Consider the following 16,330-nt stretch of genomic DNA (forward strand, 5'->3'; position numbering starts at 1 on the left):
TGTTGAGAGAGTGTGATTGCTAGTAATTTTGGGGAATCCATTGTATTCTTTGTGGGATTACTTTCAGTGACATTATATCATAATCATTAAGCAAATCTTCAGGCCCAGGAGATGAAGAGATTAAGTCTTGACCTCAGTTGGTTCCTATCAGGGAGGAAGGATAGCTTACTAATGTGCTGGCAGCGTCACTTCCGGCAGCAGTGACTCTGGCAGAGCTAGTGCAAAAACATCTTGCTTTTTCTACAGACCTCATTTTAGATAGAGGATTTGTTTAGTTTTACAAAAGTCCCATCAGGCTGCAGTTAACAGTACCAAGGAATTACCATTTCTGTCCTTTTATATCAAAGTTTTAAAGTGAGTCTACCGGAATTTTTGTAATAAGAGTGTAATTTTAATTATTTTTTTGGATAAAATTTCAGGTTTATTCTTTTTTTTTTTGGGTGGAGTCTCACTCTTTTGCCCAGGCTAAAGTGCAATCTTGGCTCACTGCAGCCTCCACCTGCCGGGTTCAAGAGATTCTCCTGCCTCAGCCTCCCAACTAGCTGGGATTACAGGTGCCCGCCACCACGCCCGGCTAGTTTTTGTATTTTTAGTAGAGATGGGGTTTCACTGTGTTGGCCAGCTGTTCTCCAACTCCTGATCTCAAGTGATCTGCCCGCCTCCACCTCCCAAAGTGCTGGGATTACAGGCATGAGCCGCCATGCCCGGCCAGGTTTCAGGTTTATTCTTGTATCCCAGTAGTTCATTCTGTTAAAGCCACATTTGGCTTTGGCAAATATTAATTTTAGCATTTGGTCATTTGGCATTAGGCCAAAAAATGTGTATTTGGTAAATTTATTAATTAAATATCTGTCTACCTGTCCATTCCCAATAAAACAAAATTTCACAAAACTGTAATTTCTTCTATTATGTATAGTGTACACTGGTCTTTCTGACCCATTTAATTTTCTTAAAGTCAACTAAATTAGTTTCTCAATCTACTAGTAGGTCATGACCTTCAGTTTAAAAGTGTTGAGGTGACTCACTGTGTTCTGGGATTAGTGAAACAGTGAGGAGGGGTTATTTTTGTATGCAATATTTTTGTCCTACAGAAGATGACCGGAAGGGATTTCTAGTTATGTTCCACTCCCAAAAATGCAACTTAAGGTCTCAAGGCATGATAAGACTAGTAAAAATGAATTAATGCTACCACCAAACAATTTTCTATAGTGGCTGTACTAGTTTACGCTCCCACTAGCAGTATCTGAGAATTCTATTTGTTCTATAATGCTTAGCAATGCTGGTATTGTTTTTAAATTAATGGACTGTTTTTTTTAGAGCAGTTTTAGTTTCACAGCAAAATTGAGTGGAAGGTACAGAGATTTCTCATATACCCCTGCTGCCACACATGTGTAGCGCCTCCATTATCAACATCCCTCACCAGATACAGCGTTCTTAAAAAGACATTTGTTAGAATTGATGAATCTTCATTGACGCATCAATGCATCATCATCATCCAGAATCTATAGTTTATGTTAGGGTTTGCTGTTGTTGGTGTGGTTTCCATGGGTTTGGACAAATGTGTAATGGCAGTGGTACTCTAATAAACCATTAGAGTATCATACAGAGTCGTTTCACTGCCCAAACATCCACTGTACACTGCGTTTTCAAATGTACCTCCCCCAACCCTTGGCAACCACTGATCTTTTTACTGTTTCCATAGTGTTGCCTTTTCCAGAATGTCATATCGTTGGAATCATATAGTACATAGCCTTTTCATGTTGACTTTTCACTTGGTAATACGCATTTTAGTTTCCTCCGTGTCTTTTCATGGCTTGATAGCTCATTTCTCTTCAGTGCTGAATAATATCCCATTGTCTGAATACACCGCAGTTGATTTATCCCATTGTCAGTATTTTTCACTTTAGCCATCAGAGTGGGTATGTAGTAGTTATCACAGCCATTGTAAGTGAAGCCCATCTAAGTGTCTCACACTTCTTAACATTCTTAAAAAGACATAAGTGAAATAGTCTATCTATTACAGATGGCCAGGGGCTGATATTTTAAATAGTCATTCCTCTTGCTGTTTATCGTATATCTGTATATCTGTCTCTTATAGTGAGCAGTTTCTTTCTTTTTTTTTTTTGAGACAGGATTTCACTCTGTCATCCAGGCTGGAGTGCAGTGGTGCAGTCATGGCTCACTGCAGCCTTGACATCCTGGGCTCAAGTAGTCCTCCCACTTCAGCCTCCTGAATAGCTGGGACTATGGGTGCGTACCAACCGCCACCACACCTGGCTAATTTTTAAATTTTTTTGTAGAGCTGGGGTCTCATTGTGTTGCCCATGCTGGTCTTGAACTCTTGGGCTCAAGCAGTCCTCCATTTTGGCCTCTGAAAGTGCTGGGATTACAGGTGTGAGCCACCGTGCCCAGCCCCAATCCCTTTTTAATGATATCTGAGTGGCTTTCTTTAGAGGCTTCTCCAGTTTTTCACCAACAGGAAATAAAATAGGTTAGAAATTCTTTGCTCAAATTCGTAAGCCCCAAGCCCTTCTAAGTGCTGTTTCAGGCCCTCAAAAATGAGCTGACACATACTCTGTTTGCATAACTTAAAGCAGAAATTTCACCTAGTTACCCTTTACCTGTAGAATATCCTGTTGCAGAACCCTTCTCTCTGCCTTTGCCATGCCTCTATCACTATGAACAGGGATTCATTTATGGAAGCCTAGGGTCATCCCAACTCCAGAGGAAAATACAGTGTTTGGCTGATGACTAGTGGACTCACCCTTGTCTTCAGGGACTGGGTGGGGTTGGACAGAACAGAGAAGGGTGGGACTGGCAAGGTGAGGAGCCAGTGAAGTGAGCCAGCAGGGGCACCACTGATGCTGCTGTAATGGGAGTTTGCTGATCTTGCTTATGTGAAGAGACCAGCCCTGCATAGATCCTTAGTGCTAATACATGCTGGTTCATGCAAGGTTCACCTAAAGCCTCAGACAAAGGATTGGGCTTCATTTTAACCTTAATTCAGTTGAATTCCAGGGTAATTTCAGGTTATTTATATAGTCTTCTGAGCTCCATTTTTCCTCTTTGTTATATGTCACTAGACTTTGATGAGAAAATGATCAAGCTTGAGGGAGCCCGAGGAAAGCATCTAACTTAGCCTCCTTGCATATACAAGAACAAGTAAATTTGGAATTGATCAGTACTTCCTCTTGGTGATCTATTAAGATGTTTACTGCTTTTTTTTTTTTTTTTTTTTTTGAGGCAGAGTTTCTCCCTGTTGCCCAGGTTGGAGTACAATGGTGCGATCTCGGCTCACTACAACCTCCGCCTCCTGGGTTTAAGTGATTCTCCTGCCTCAGCCTCCTGAGTAGCTGGGATTACAGGCGCGTGCCACCACGCCCAGCTAATTTTTTGTATCTTTAGTAGAGGCGGGGTTTCACCAAGTTAGGCTGGTCTGGAACTCCTGACCTTGTGATCTGCCCACCTCAGCCTGGCTGGGATTACAGGCATGAACCACCGCGCTCAGCCTACTGCTTTTTTTTTTTTTTTCTTTAAGGATGTTTGCAGGGAAGATAATACAGAAACACAGAGTACTCTGATTTCTTCCCCTTGATACTCTGTAAATGTATAGACCTATAGAACATTGCTCAAAATTGAAATAAATATGATGTAAAATGATCAATGAATTCAGTATTATTATTATTGTTTTCTTGAGAAGAATAGTATCCAGGGTTGTTAAACAGTAATCATAAAGGTCATCTGTGTTTCTTCTTTATGCATTTCTTTCATATTCTGAGGCTATTTCTCTTTCCTTCTTTCCTTTCCACTTGACTCAATTTTGAAGATGGAATAAATTAATCCCAGAACTTTTATAATGTATGGATGAAAAGGGACAAGAGGCTAATGTCCCAACATTAAGCAATAAATAAGGTTGTGTATGTAAAAGTGTTTTCTACAACAGATAGAATATTTATTTGCATAATAGCCTAAGGAGTTGCCTGCTGTTCACTGTTTAGTATAAATCAAAATGCAAATAAATCTCCCACTTTCAGTTGTGAACATTTTAAGTAAGATGATCATGAAAGATACAATTACAAAAATCAGTGGTTTAGTCATACTCCACGTATTTGTTTTCAGGTTCTGTAATTTTTGTTGAATTTCACCTAAACCCATTTAGTTCGCATGGGATCTTGTTTCCAAAATTAGCCATAACACATCTCATCGCTGCCTTCCCTCAAAGGAACAAGAAAGTTCTATCGTTATTGATTTTGGTCACAAGTGGACTGCTTCCTTGTATGACTTCTCTTTGGAAAGTTCGAAGTAATCAAGATAACTAATCTCTGCTCTCAGAGAGACAATCTAGTCAGCAGAAAATACTGTATTTCTCCTGGCAGCTCCTCCTTCCGCTTGGTGTTTCCTTTCTTCAGTCTATATGAGTGTAAAACAAACTCCAAACCCAAAAAAGTTTTTACTTTTGTGTGTGCCTATTAAACCCCTCCTAGTAGAGCAGGAGAGATGTGGCCCTGGAATTCTGATGGTGAAAAGAGTGTTTTCTTGTAACAGGGCTCTGAGCTGCTCTTCTGTATTAAGATGTTTAGAAGAATGATTCCTCCTCCCAATCCCAAATCACACTGTTACTGTTTTCATTGATTATAAAAGTAATACACACTTGGCATATGAATGTAAACGGTAAATGTCAAGTAGAATATGATGCCCCCACAATTGGTGTTCTCATCCAATGACTGTGTGTGTTTTGTTGATATAAACAGGATGGTACTTGCCTACTGTTCTAAACCTGCTTTTTTGTGTGTAGATTATTTTCTATGTCATTGTCTGTGGTTCTGTCTGCAACATTCTTTTTTTTTTTTTCTGTCTCTTTTTTTTTTGATACAGAGTCTTGCTCTGTCACCCAAGCTGGAGTGCAGTGGTGCAATCTTGGCTCACTGCAACCTCCGCCTTCTGGGTTCAAGCCATCCTCCCACCTCAGCCTCCCCAGTAACTGGTACTACAAGTGCATGTCACCATGCCCGGCTAATTTTTGTATTTCTTGTAGAGATGGGGTTTTGCTATGTTGTCCAGGCTGGGCAACCCTTTTGGTTAATTGACAAGTAAAAATTGTATACATTGTGGTGTACAACATGATGTTTTGATATGCATACATTGTGGAATGACTAAATCAAGCTAATTAACATGTGTTACCTTACATTATATTTTTGTGGTGAGAACACTTCAAATCTACTCTCAGCATTTTCAAGTACATAATACATTGTTATTAATTGTAGTCACTATGATGTACAATAGATCTCTTGAACTTGTTCCTGCTGTCTAACAGAAATTTGTATTCTTTAACCAGCATCCCCCCAAGTCTCCCTACCCGCCAGCCTCTGGCAACCACTATATTACTGTCTGTTTCTATGAGTTCAACATTTTTAGATCCCACATATATGAGTGAAATCATGCAGTTTTTGTCTCTCCATGCCTGGCTAATTCACAAAACATAATGTTCTTCAGGTTCATTAATGTTGTCACAAATGACAGGATTTCTTTCTGTTTTAAGACTGAATAGTAGTCTATTGTGTGTGTGTGTGTGTGTGTGTGTGTGTATATATATATATATCACATTTTAAAAATTCATTCTGACATTGATGGACACTTAGGTTGATTTCCTATGTTGGCTATTGTGAATAATGTGCAACATTCTTTTTAAAATGACTGTGTCTTGTGGACAAGTCAGAGTGTATTTACATAATCCCCTTTCAATGGACATTAAGTCAATCCATTTTCTGATGTTCTAAACCTGCAACATGAGGGAAATTAACTAAAATAATATTAAAAATCAATTTATCAGTCACATGAACCATTCTTCTCGTGCCCAGAAGCTACATGTGACTAGCACAGATACAGAACTTTTGTATTATTGTGTGAAGTTATGTCAGACAGTACTGTTGTAAACTACTGGTTTCAGACTTTAAAATTTTTATTTAATATTAATTTTTTTTTGTTTTTTTTGAGACAGGGTCTCTCTCTGTCACCCAGGCTGGAGTGCAGTGGTGCAATCTCAGCTCACTGCAACCTCCACCTCCTGGGTTCAGGTGATTGTCATGACTCCCACCTCTTGAGTAGCTGGGACTACAGGTGTGCACCACCAAGCCTGGCTAATTTTTGTATTTTTAGTAGAGATGGGGTTTTGCCATGTTGGCCAGGCTGGTCTCGAACTCCTGGCCTCAAGCAGTCCACCTGCCTTGGCCTCCCAAAGTGCTGGGACTACAGGCATGAGCCACCATGCCTGGCCTCAGACTTTTTAAAATTCATGCTTCCATCTATTCCTTTCTTCATGCTTCATTCATTCCATAAATAACTAATTATTGAGTACCTTGTATGTGCCAGGCACTGTGGTAGGCACTCGGGTGTCTCATTCATAAAACAACAAAAATACTTGTCTTCTTAATGCTTACAGTTGATCCACAAAAGGTTTTTGAGTACTCAGTCTATATAAACGCATGTAGATTTATAAGTTGTATGTATATTATTCTATGCTGTTATATCACAAAACATGTTCAAATAGGAATAGAAAAGAATAAGAAAGATAAAAATGTAAATGATTTCTGAAGTAGTCTTCCCGTATCCCACCTTGGAGGCCACTGTTCTGCATTATTTTCTTGTCCTAGATAACCATCTGTAAACGTTCTTCTAGTGCTGCAACTGAGCTTTTATTTATTATTATTATATTACTTTGAGGCAGAGTCTTGCTCTGTTGCCCAGGCTGGAGTGTAGTGGTGTGATCTCAGCTCACTGCAACCTCCAACTCCTGGGTTCAGGCTATTCTCCTGCCTCAGCCTCCTGAGTAGCTAGGACTACAGGTGCACGCCACCATGCCCGGCAAATTTTTATGTTTAGTAGAGATGAGGTTTCACCATGTTGGCCAGACTGGTCTTGAACTCCTGACCTCAAGTGATCCACTTGTCTTGGCCTCCCAAAGCTTTTAAATAGCTATCAAATAGATAGTCCTTTTATTTTGATATCTGTTCTAAATCTATTTATTTTATTAAAAGAGGCCCTTTTTTTTTTTTTTTTTTTTTTTTGCTATCTGTAGGCTTTTTTCCTATACTATTTGGGTTTGTTAATTTACTTATGTACAGCTGGCCTTCTGTATCCACTGGTTCCACATCTACAGATTCAACCAACTGTGAATCAAATATATTCAGGAAAAATACTAAAAAATAACAATACTGTTCAGGCATGGTGGCTCATGCCTGTAATCCCAGCACTTTGGGAGTCTGAGGCAGGCAGATCGCTTGAAGTCAGGAGTTGGAGACCAGCCTGGCCAACATGGCGAAACCCCATCTCTACTAAAAATATACAAATTAGCTGGGTATGGTGGCAGGTGCCCGTAGTCCCAGTCACTCGGGAGGCTGAGGCAGGAGAATCTCTTGAACCTGGGAGGTGGAGGTTCCAGTGAGCCGAGATTGTGCCACTGCACTCCAGCCTGGGCAAAAGAGTGAGAATCTGTTTCAAATAATAATAATAATAATTATAATAATAATAATAATACAATGATACAAATAAAAATTACAATATAACAACTATTTACATAGTATTTACATTGCATTAGGTATAATAAGTAATCTAAAGATGATTTCAAGTATATGGGAGGATGTATATATGTGCAAATACTATGCCATTTTATATAAAGGTCTTGAACATCCATGGATTTTGGTATCCATCGTGGTTCTAGAACCGGTGCCCTTGGATACTGAGGGATGATTATACTCATTTAGCAAACATTTATTAAGTTCTACTATGTGCCAGTTAGGTGCTGGGAAATTGACCAAGTTAGAGTTCCTGCCGTCAAATGAGACAGGTAGCAAATCAGTGATTATAGTCCGGAGTGTTATGGAAATGCAGTCTACGAAGAGAGAAAGGAGGAAGTATTGTTTGGCAGGAAGGAGGACAACTCTCAGGCATGTGACCTTGTTGCCTCTTTTCTGTTTTGGGACTTAATGGAATCATAGGTTTCTCCAGTGGGTCCTTTTTTTTTTTTTCCTCTCCGTGGTATTTTCTTTTCTTTTGGAATATATAGAATTCCAACCCACTGATTTAAGAATATTAAACCAGTGTAGATGATCACATTAAGGATTTGTTTATGTTAAGATGGTCATGTTTATATTTTTAAACTTATATCTCAGGGTTGGAAGGACTCTGTATAGGACAGAACCTAAGCACAAATAATTATGTAGCTCCTTGCTGTTAGAAGGAAGCAAAGTCATCTTTCAGAGGTGTGTGTCTGTTCTTACATTCACTTAAGAAATATTAAAAAATATCTCCTATGTGGAAAAGGCACTCAATTCTTTTGTGAATTCTTTTGTGAACAGAATACTGTTCTCCCACAGGCTTTTTTTTTTTCTTGGATAGAGATATTTCAGTCAGTGTTTTTATAATGACAGTAGTTGCTGCTGCTACTTATATAATTTTTCTATGTAGTCACATTGATACATAATGATATGTTTTTAAAATTTATTTTATAATTGACAGATAATTGTACATATTCATGGGCTACATAGTGATGTTTTGATACATATAATGTATAGTGATCAGATCAGGATAATTAGCGTTTCATCATCTTAAACATTTATCATTTCTTTGTATTGGGAAATTTAATATCTTCCTGCTAGCTGTTTGAACTATATAATAATTGTTAGCTATGGCCATCTTATGGTGGTATAGAACACTGGAACTTATTCCTCCTATCTAGGTGTGATTTTGTATCCTTTAGGAAATCTCTCCCTGTCCTTCCTTTTTCTCTACCCTTTCCAGCCTCTAGTATCCTCTGTTCTGCTTGATCACGTGGATTTCTAATTAGGGATTCTGAAGGATATAATGGATAATGCTATTAAGAGCAAATTCAGGAATGAAAAATTCAGTTGTTGTTTTTTCTTCCTTTTTTAGGGCAAGTTAAAGTCTTCAGAGCCCTGTATACGTTTGAACCCAGAACTGTAAGTGTTCAGTTTTTAACTTTTAAAATTGACAGAAAAACCTAAGATGATTTTATTTAGACATTTCCTCTGGTGTGAATGGTGTGCCTTTTCTTTGATAGACCTAGGTAATTCTCAGGAATGGATGTTGGGTCCAGAGCGGTGCAAGTTAAGTCCCAGGCTGATTTGCATGTCTTCTGCATCTTGAGGTCATGTCTGTCTTGTAAAGCTTCTCCCTACATGGTGACACCACCTGCTTTCAAATTGACAAGTGACTTGCATATAAAGCACAGCGACCCTGTCTTAGTCATCCTTCGTCTGAATCTCATACTAACCTTCCTTCATTCTCCTCTTGACCCTCTCCCTCAAAATAGCTCATAATGATATCTACTGCTAACCTTCCAGAATAATTTTTTATTTCTCTGCAGTGTGCATTTTCCATTGTTACAGTTTCTGGTATCCATCCATTTATCTGTGGTTTATTAAGCGCCTATTATATGCCAGCCACTGGTCCAGGCCTTGTGACTAGTGCAGGGACAACAGAAAGGATGGTCTCATAGAGCTTGCATCCAGTGGAGAGAGACAGAGAGTAAGCAGACAAATGAATGTGACTGTCAGGGGCTAAGTACTATGGAGAAAAATAAGGAGGGTTAGGAGCAAAGAAGTTAATGGAGAAAAGAGTGCTGTCTTCAATAGCATGTTCAGAGATGGCCTTTCTATAAAGGTGGCATCTGGGGAGAGACCTGAAGGAAGTGAGGGAGCAACAAGTGCAAGTAGCATCCTTGGTGGATGCTAGAATAGAAAAAGCAGGGAAGACAGCATGGCTTGGAAAGTTGCAAACATGGGAGAGGGTGGTAGGAGACTACTTCCGAGAGTTGGGGTGGACTGGAAGGGCAGAGCATTTAGGGCCTGTGGATCTCATTTGGATTTTGCTCTGCGTAAGATTGGAGGTGAGTAGATGGTTTTGATACAGGAGTGACTAGATGGTGAAGCAGGGAGTTGAGACAGTTAGGAGGGAAAGGAAAGAAACCAAGAAGGTTTCTTGGGGAGGAGGGGTGTATGAGTCTGTTTTCACTCTGCTGATAGAGACATACCTGAGACTGGGTAATTTATAGAGAAAAAGAGGATTATCGGAGTCACAGTCATGGTGGAAGGCGAAAGGCATGTCTTACATGGCAGCAGACAAGAGAGAATGAGAACCAAGTGAAAGGGGAAACCCCTTATAAAATCAACACATCTTGTGAGACTTACTCACTACCACGAGAATGATATGGGGGAAACTGCTCCCATGATTCAATTGTCTCCCACCAGGTCCCTCCCACAACACATGGGGATTATGGGACCTACAATTCAAGGTGAGATTTGGGTGGGGACACAGCAAAACCATATCAAGGGGAAACCTGCTCTCGTTGACTTTTCTCTCATATATGCTAGGGACCAGAGCTTTCTCTCTGTGGGCAGTCAGCTTGTTGCCAGCTTCATCTGGGTTTGCCCCAGACCCTGCTGTCCCCAAAGTTAAAGGCAACTCAGAAGGTCACACAGAACAAGTGACACTGAGCATCAGTTCACTGCCATCAGGCCAGGGCCTGCCTTCAAATCCCAAATCTGTCTTTTACTTACTGCGTGAATTTTCTTACCTCACTGCCATTGATTCCTCATGTGAAAGTGGGGATACCATTGTGCAGTGGAACCATGCCCTGAGCATGGAGCGGGGTGAATATTGAAGGCCTACCACATGGTGAGCACCAAAAAATGGTAGCCACTAATAGACTAACATGGGGGTGTGCATATTCAGACAGTTCTCCCAAGACTTTGTCCATGAAATGTTTCTGGAACAAGAAAAGTAGGGTTTTTAGTCTTCTCACCAAGAGATTCCACTGACAACTCTCCTGTGTTGGTGAGGGATTGGGAATGGGTAGAGTTAGTTTACTGAGCCTGCCATAACAAAGTTCTACAGACTGGGTGATTTAACCAAAAGAAATTTATTTTCTCACAATTCCGGGAGCTAGAAGACTGAGATCAAGGTGTCGGCAGGATTGGTTTCTTCTGAGGCCTTGCTCCTTGGCTTGTAGATATCAGACTTCTCTCCTTGTCTTCTCATGGTCTTTCCTCTGAATGTCTGTGTTTTCATCTCCTCTTCTTATAAAGATGTGAGTCGCTGGGCACGGTGGCTCACGCCTGTAATCCCAGCACTTTGGGAGGCTGAGGTGAGTGGATCACGAGGTCAGAAGATCGAGGCCATCCTGGCCAACATGGTGAAACCCCATCTCTACTAAAAATATGGAAATTAGCTGGGTGTGGTGGTGTGCACCTGTAATCCCAGCTACTCGGGAGGCCGAGGCAGGAGAATCACTTGAGCCCAGGAGGCAGAGATTGCAGTGAGCTGAGATTGCGCCACTGCACTCCAGCCTGGTGACAGAGTGAGACTCCGTCTTAAAAAAAAAAAAAAAAAAAAAAGAAGATATGTGTCATTGGATTAGGGCTCACCCTAAAGACCTCATTTTAACTTAGTTAACTCTAAAGTCCTTATCTCCAAATACAGTCATATATGTAAGTACGGATGCTCTTCAACTTATGGTGAACCCAATAAACTCATTGTAAGACAAAAAAATCCGTAAGTCAAAAATGCATTTAATACCCCCATAAGCTCATCGTCAAGTTGACAAATTGTTAAGTTGGATCATCGTATGTCAGGGGCGTCTGTACTGGGGGTTTGGACTCTAACGTAAGCATTTGAGATAGGGAGAGGGCACAAAGAGCCTATAACAGGGAAGTGTGAGGCCCAGGGCTGTTATGTTTAAGCCCTGCTCATGGGGAGCGCTGTCGTTTTATGCCTCTGCTTGTCCTTATCAGTTGTGTCCTGGTTGGTTGCATGACCCTGAGAGGGATAAAAGTGAGGGAGGTGAGGGGTGGTCAGGTGCCAGCCTGGGCCACTCAATGAATAGACCATTCTCTGCTGCCTCCTCGAATCTAGAATGGGACTTGCATTTACTTTGTTTTGAGGCTGGAGGTGACTCCTGACTCTATCTCCTCTCTTCGTATGCTTCGTTGTCTTCGCTTTTGTCCTTTCTCACCGACCTCTCCCTTCCCCTTTGCTTCCTCATGACCTGGTTATGCCTTTCCTCACCGCCTACAGACTTAGCTCCTCCATTCCATCTGTCGTCTGAGCTAGATTGGCATTCCTCAAAGGTGGCTTTGCTTCCACCAACTGCTTCAACCTTTTATTTGACTAAAGATGTCGTCCTGTATAGTCCAGCCCCTATTCCAGCCCCGGTGTGCTCTGCTCCTTTCTGTTCTTGAACTATCCCATCTAGATGTGACTCACAGTAGAACCTATCTCTCAACCCTTTCTAGACCCATGGCCCTGTCCCTTCCAAGCTCACATTAAATACTTCCTCTTTTGTAAAGACTTTGCTGACCACTCCAGCTGGAGGTGGACTGCCTCTCCTGCCTCTGAACTTCCACACATGGTATTTCAGTCCTGCTCATAGGCACAGCGTCTGAGGAAGCAGGGTAGCACCGGGTTCAGAGCCCGCACTAGGGTTCAGGACCAGCTCCACTTCTTGAGCAGCTGTGTGACCTTGAGGAAATTACTGAACCTCTCTGTCACAGTGTTCTAATCTGTAAAGTGAGGATAATAATAGTCCCACCAGGTTTTAGTAAGAATTAAATGAGATTAATTGCCTAAAGCTGCTATTACTATTAAGGAGTAATTGTTACTATCAAAGGAATAGTGGTTGCTATATTAATAGACATTTAACAGATATTTTTGATGGGTTGTGTATTGATTTATTTACTTCCAATTCTACTCTAAGATGGAGTTTCTCCACTGCTTTAAAAAAAATCTTAGTTATTATTGAATATATAGGAGAATATACATTTAATTCTTTAGGCTTTAAAAAATATTCTATATTTAAAATGTTGTATTTTTAATATTTTTAGTCCCAAGGATTGTAGGCTACAGTCAGTAATGACCACTTCAAGCCCTGTTGCCTCTATATTTCTCCCCTGTTCAGCTCCGTTCAATTCAGGTATGAAGCGGGTAGCGTCTGGCACAGCAGGTAGCCTCTAGCTCCCACAGACCTTCCTGACTGGTAAAGTGCCATGCCATACCCATTGTTAAATTTTGAATCTCATTCCAGAACTAGGTTAGTCTTATCTTCTTTTTCTGAATGAGAATTTCTGTTGGAAGCTGTTTGGTCTTTCTCTCTCCCCTCTGACCAGCAGCCATCTTCTCTGGAGGGATAGATACACCACAGCATATCCCAAGCTGACCTGGCCTCCTCAAAGTCACTGGGACCAGGCAATATTGAAAGGCTGAGGTGGGCTCTGAGGGACATTGCTGGCATGTGCAGCCCCCCAGGCAGGCCTGGGTCCAGTTTTAAGCTCCTGTTCCCCCTCAGGAGATGGGAACAGCAATGCCCAACCCCAGTCTTGGGGATCCATTGAATAGGAAGAATGCTAGGTAGCTCCTGGTTCTTCCTGCCAACCCATTTCTCATCTGTCTTGCTTAAAGGCAAGGGTGTCTTGGCACCACCCAGCCCCGTTTGGTTCTTTTGTCTCACCCAGCTCCTTTTAATAAAGTGTCAACCACAGACCTGTCTGGACTGAATTGACGAGTGTCAAGACAGACTGATGAGGAGAGAACAGAATTTCCTGTATTAGGAGGCGCATTGATTTCCAAAGGGAAACCAGCAGGACCCTACTCTGTCATGTAAAGGTTGCTGGGCTGCACTAGGTTAATAGAGCCACGTGTAGAGGAAGGAGACTGGGAATCTAAGAGCTGAGATAGGAGCCCAGCCCTGCCACTCACTCTGATTTGTAGAGATTTTTTAACTTCTCTAAGCCTGGTTGTGAAATAGAGATTATATCCATGACCCATCCAAGCCTAGTGAGTTGTGAGGACCAAATGAGGTCAAGTATACTTTGCAAGTAAAATATGCTGCCATTGGTTTTGTTATACTGCACTATAGGGGTAGGGCAGTTGGGAGTGGATAGAGACAGATATTTTCCAAGGCAGCCAGCTTTTAATCCGGTCATGACACCATGATGGCTAATAATGGCTGTGTGTGATGCCTTTTGTATGACAGAAAGCACAGGTGGTGGGTAAGAGCGGGGACTCTGTAATCTGACTTATAGTTCAAGTCCAGGTTCTACCATGTACCTGCTCTATGGCCTTGGACAGGTTTCTCATCTGTAACATGATGATAAGAATAGCACCCACTTCATAGTGTTCTTGGTGAGGAACAAATTAGTTAATATTTCTGAATGCCCAGACCAGTACGTGGCACATAATATATACTATAAAGTGTTGAATAAAAACATCTGTGGAGAATTTGTTTTCTCTTTTTATTAATTTTGGGGGCTTCAGACTGACAAATCTGAAAAATTTCAAAAGTATATCAGTTTTTCTGAACTTTTCATAAAATATATTTGCATAAACCAACAAAATTAATGCCTTGGGAATTATATGTTACCAAGAATATATGGAATGGGAATATATGTTACCAAGTGTGTACTCTTTGCTGTAACATCCCAGTGGACAACAGCCTACTTATTCTGATACCTTGTTGTTCTTCAAGGAGAGAGGAAAGGAGGAATGTGGTTAAAAAACAAAGAACAAGCTGGAAACAGAGAAGTGCATACTTCATTATGTTATTGTTTTCCCATTTCTGTTCCCTAACTGTGATGCTGAGAATTTAAAAGTAGAGGCTCATTGAACAATTTAGATCAGGTATCCTGCTAGTGGTTTCTTAATGGAAAATGTGAATATTGCAGGTGAAATCTGTTGTTAAAATAATGAAATTACCGTGTTGTATGTACTGCCACCAACACTGTGAAGAATTTGGTAGACTACCTACTTAGCTAAATTAGGAAAACATGTCCCTAGTTTCTTTAGAAGAAGACATTTTACGAGTAGTAGCATTCCGTGTCTGGGAGTTATGGATTAAAAGAGAATAAACTGTCGACTGTAATTTCTCAGGATGAAAACATGAGGTCACTTTTTGCCTGACTGAAATGGACTGCCTGTTCTCATTGCCTCAGTTGAAAAACAAGTCTGACCTAATGGGTGGCTTGTGGCAGACACCACTATTGAACGGCAGCCATTAATTCAAAAACCGAAATAGCACTGAGAGGTGTCGAAGCGACTGGCACTTAGTGGTCTTCCTCAAATGATGCACTTTCCCAAACCACAGAGGACAAGAATTACTTGAAAGACATTAAGAGTTTTAACTATTTTGGGCTTTATTACTTTTTTTAAAAAATTGAGGTAAAATTCACATAACATAAAATGAACCATTTAAAAAATTTTTAATTCCTGTGAGTATGTAGTAGGTGTATATATTCATGGGGCACATGAGATGTTTGGATACAGGCATGCAGTGTGGAATCATCACATCATGGGATATTAAGTATCCATCCCCTCAAGCGTTTATCCTTTGTGTTACAAACAATCCAATTATACTCTTTTAGTTATTTAAAAATGTACGATTATTATTGACTATAGTTATCCTGTTGTGCTATCAAATAATAGGTCTTATTATTTCTTTCTAAATTTTTTTTGTACCCATTAACCATCCTCATCTCCCCCCAGGTTTGCCCATTACCCTTCCCAGCCTCTGGTAGCCATACGTCTACTCTCTATGTCCATGAGTTCAATTGTTTTGATTTTTAGATCTCACAAATAAGTGAGAACATGCGATGTTTGTCTTTCTGTGCCTGGCTTATTTCCAAATTAACCATTTTAAAGTGAATCATTCAGTGGTGTTTAGTACATTCACAATTCATTACCTCTGTCTAGTTCTAAAACATTTTCATCATCCCACAGATTAACCCTGTACCCATTAAACAGTTACTCCCTATTCCCCCTGACTTTATTGCTTATTTTTATAAGAAAGACTCATTACCATGATTGTGTGTGTTCTTTGTTTTTAAAAGCTATTTGTTTGGCACTTTTTCATAATGTGTTTTGTTTGTTTAAAGGGTGAGTGATTTTATTAAATGTGGAAATTTAGGGAGATTTGACTTTTGTGATTTTAGAAGGAGGGTCAAACTGTAGAGAAAGATGACGTCTTAACTTCTTGAAAGTACTGATTGAGGAGGATTTATTTTGAGACATAACTGAGCGAGATTAACTTTGGGAGATGTACTCAGTAAGAACAGCCCAGGACGGCTCATAGATGGGACAGTCTTCTTCAAGGCATTGAACTCTTTCAAGTTCCAGGAAATGAAAAGTTGCTCCAGGAAAATGTTGCAGCCCACATATCCTATTTTCCTTACACTCTTCTTCTTCCTTCATTCTCCCCTCCCAGGCCTTAGCACCATCTAAAGGAGAGAGAGTCAGATGGTGTTAAAATTGCCAGCAAAGGCCAACC

The 16,330-nt window shown here is 40.5% G+C and overlaps 1 protein-coding gene across 3 annotated transcripts in view; it reads left to right on the forward strand.

Moving 5' to 3' along the window:
• OSTF1 (osteoclast stimulating factor 1) overlaps positions 1–16,330 on the forward strand; it is a 57,895-nt gene that overhangs the window by 19,788 nt on the left and 21,777 nt on the right. For 2 of the 3 annotated variants that reach the window (XM_009244526.4, XM_009244525.4), the window contains exon 2: positions 8,929–8,975. In XM_009244526.4, the coding sequence (XP_009242801.1) occupies positions 8,929–8,975 (47 nt within the window). 3 annotated transcript variants of the gene reach the window in all.

Source organism: Pongo abelii, chromosome 13 (assembly GCF_028885655.2).
Source record: "Pongo abelii isolate AG06213 chromosome 13, NHGRI_mPonAbe1-v2.0_pri, whole genome shotgun sequence".
Lineage (NCBI taxonomy): Eukaryota > Metazoa > Chordata > Mammalia > Primates > Hominidae > Pongo > Pongo abelii.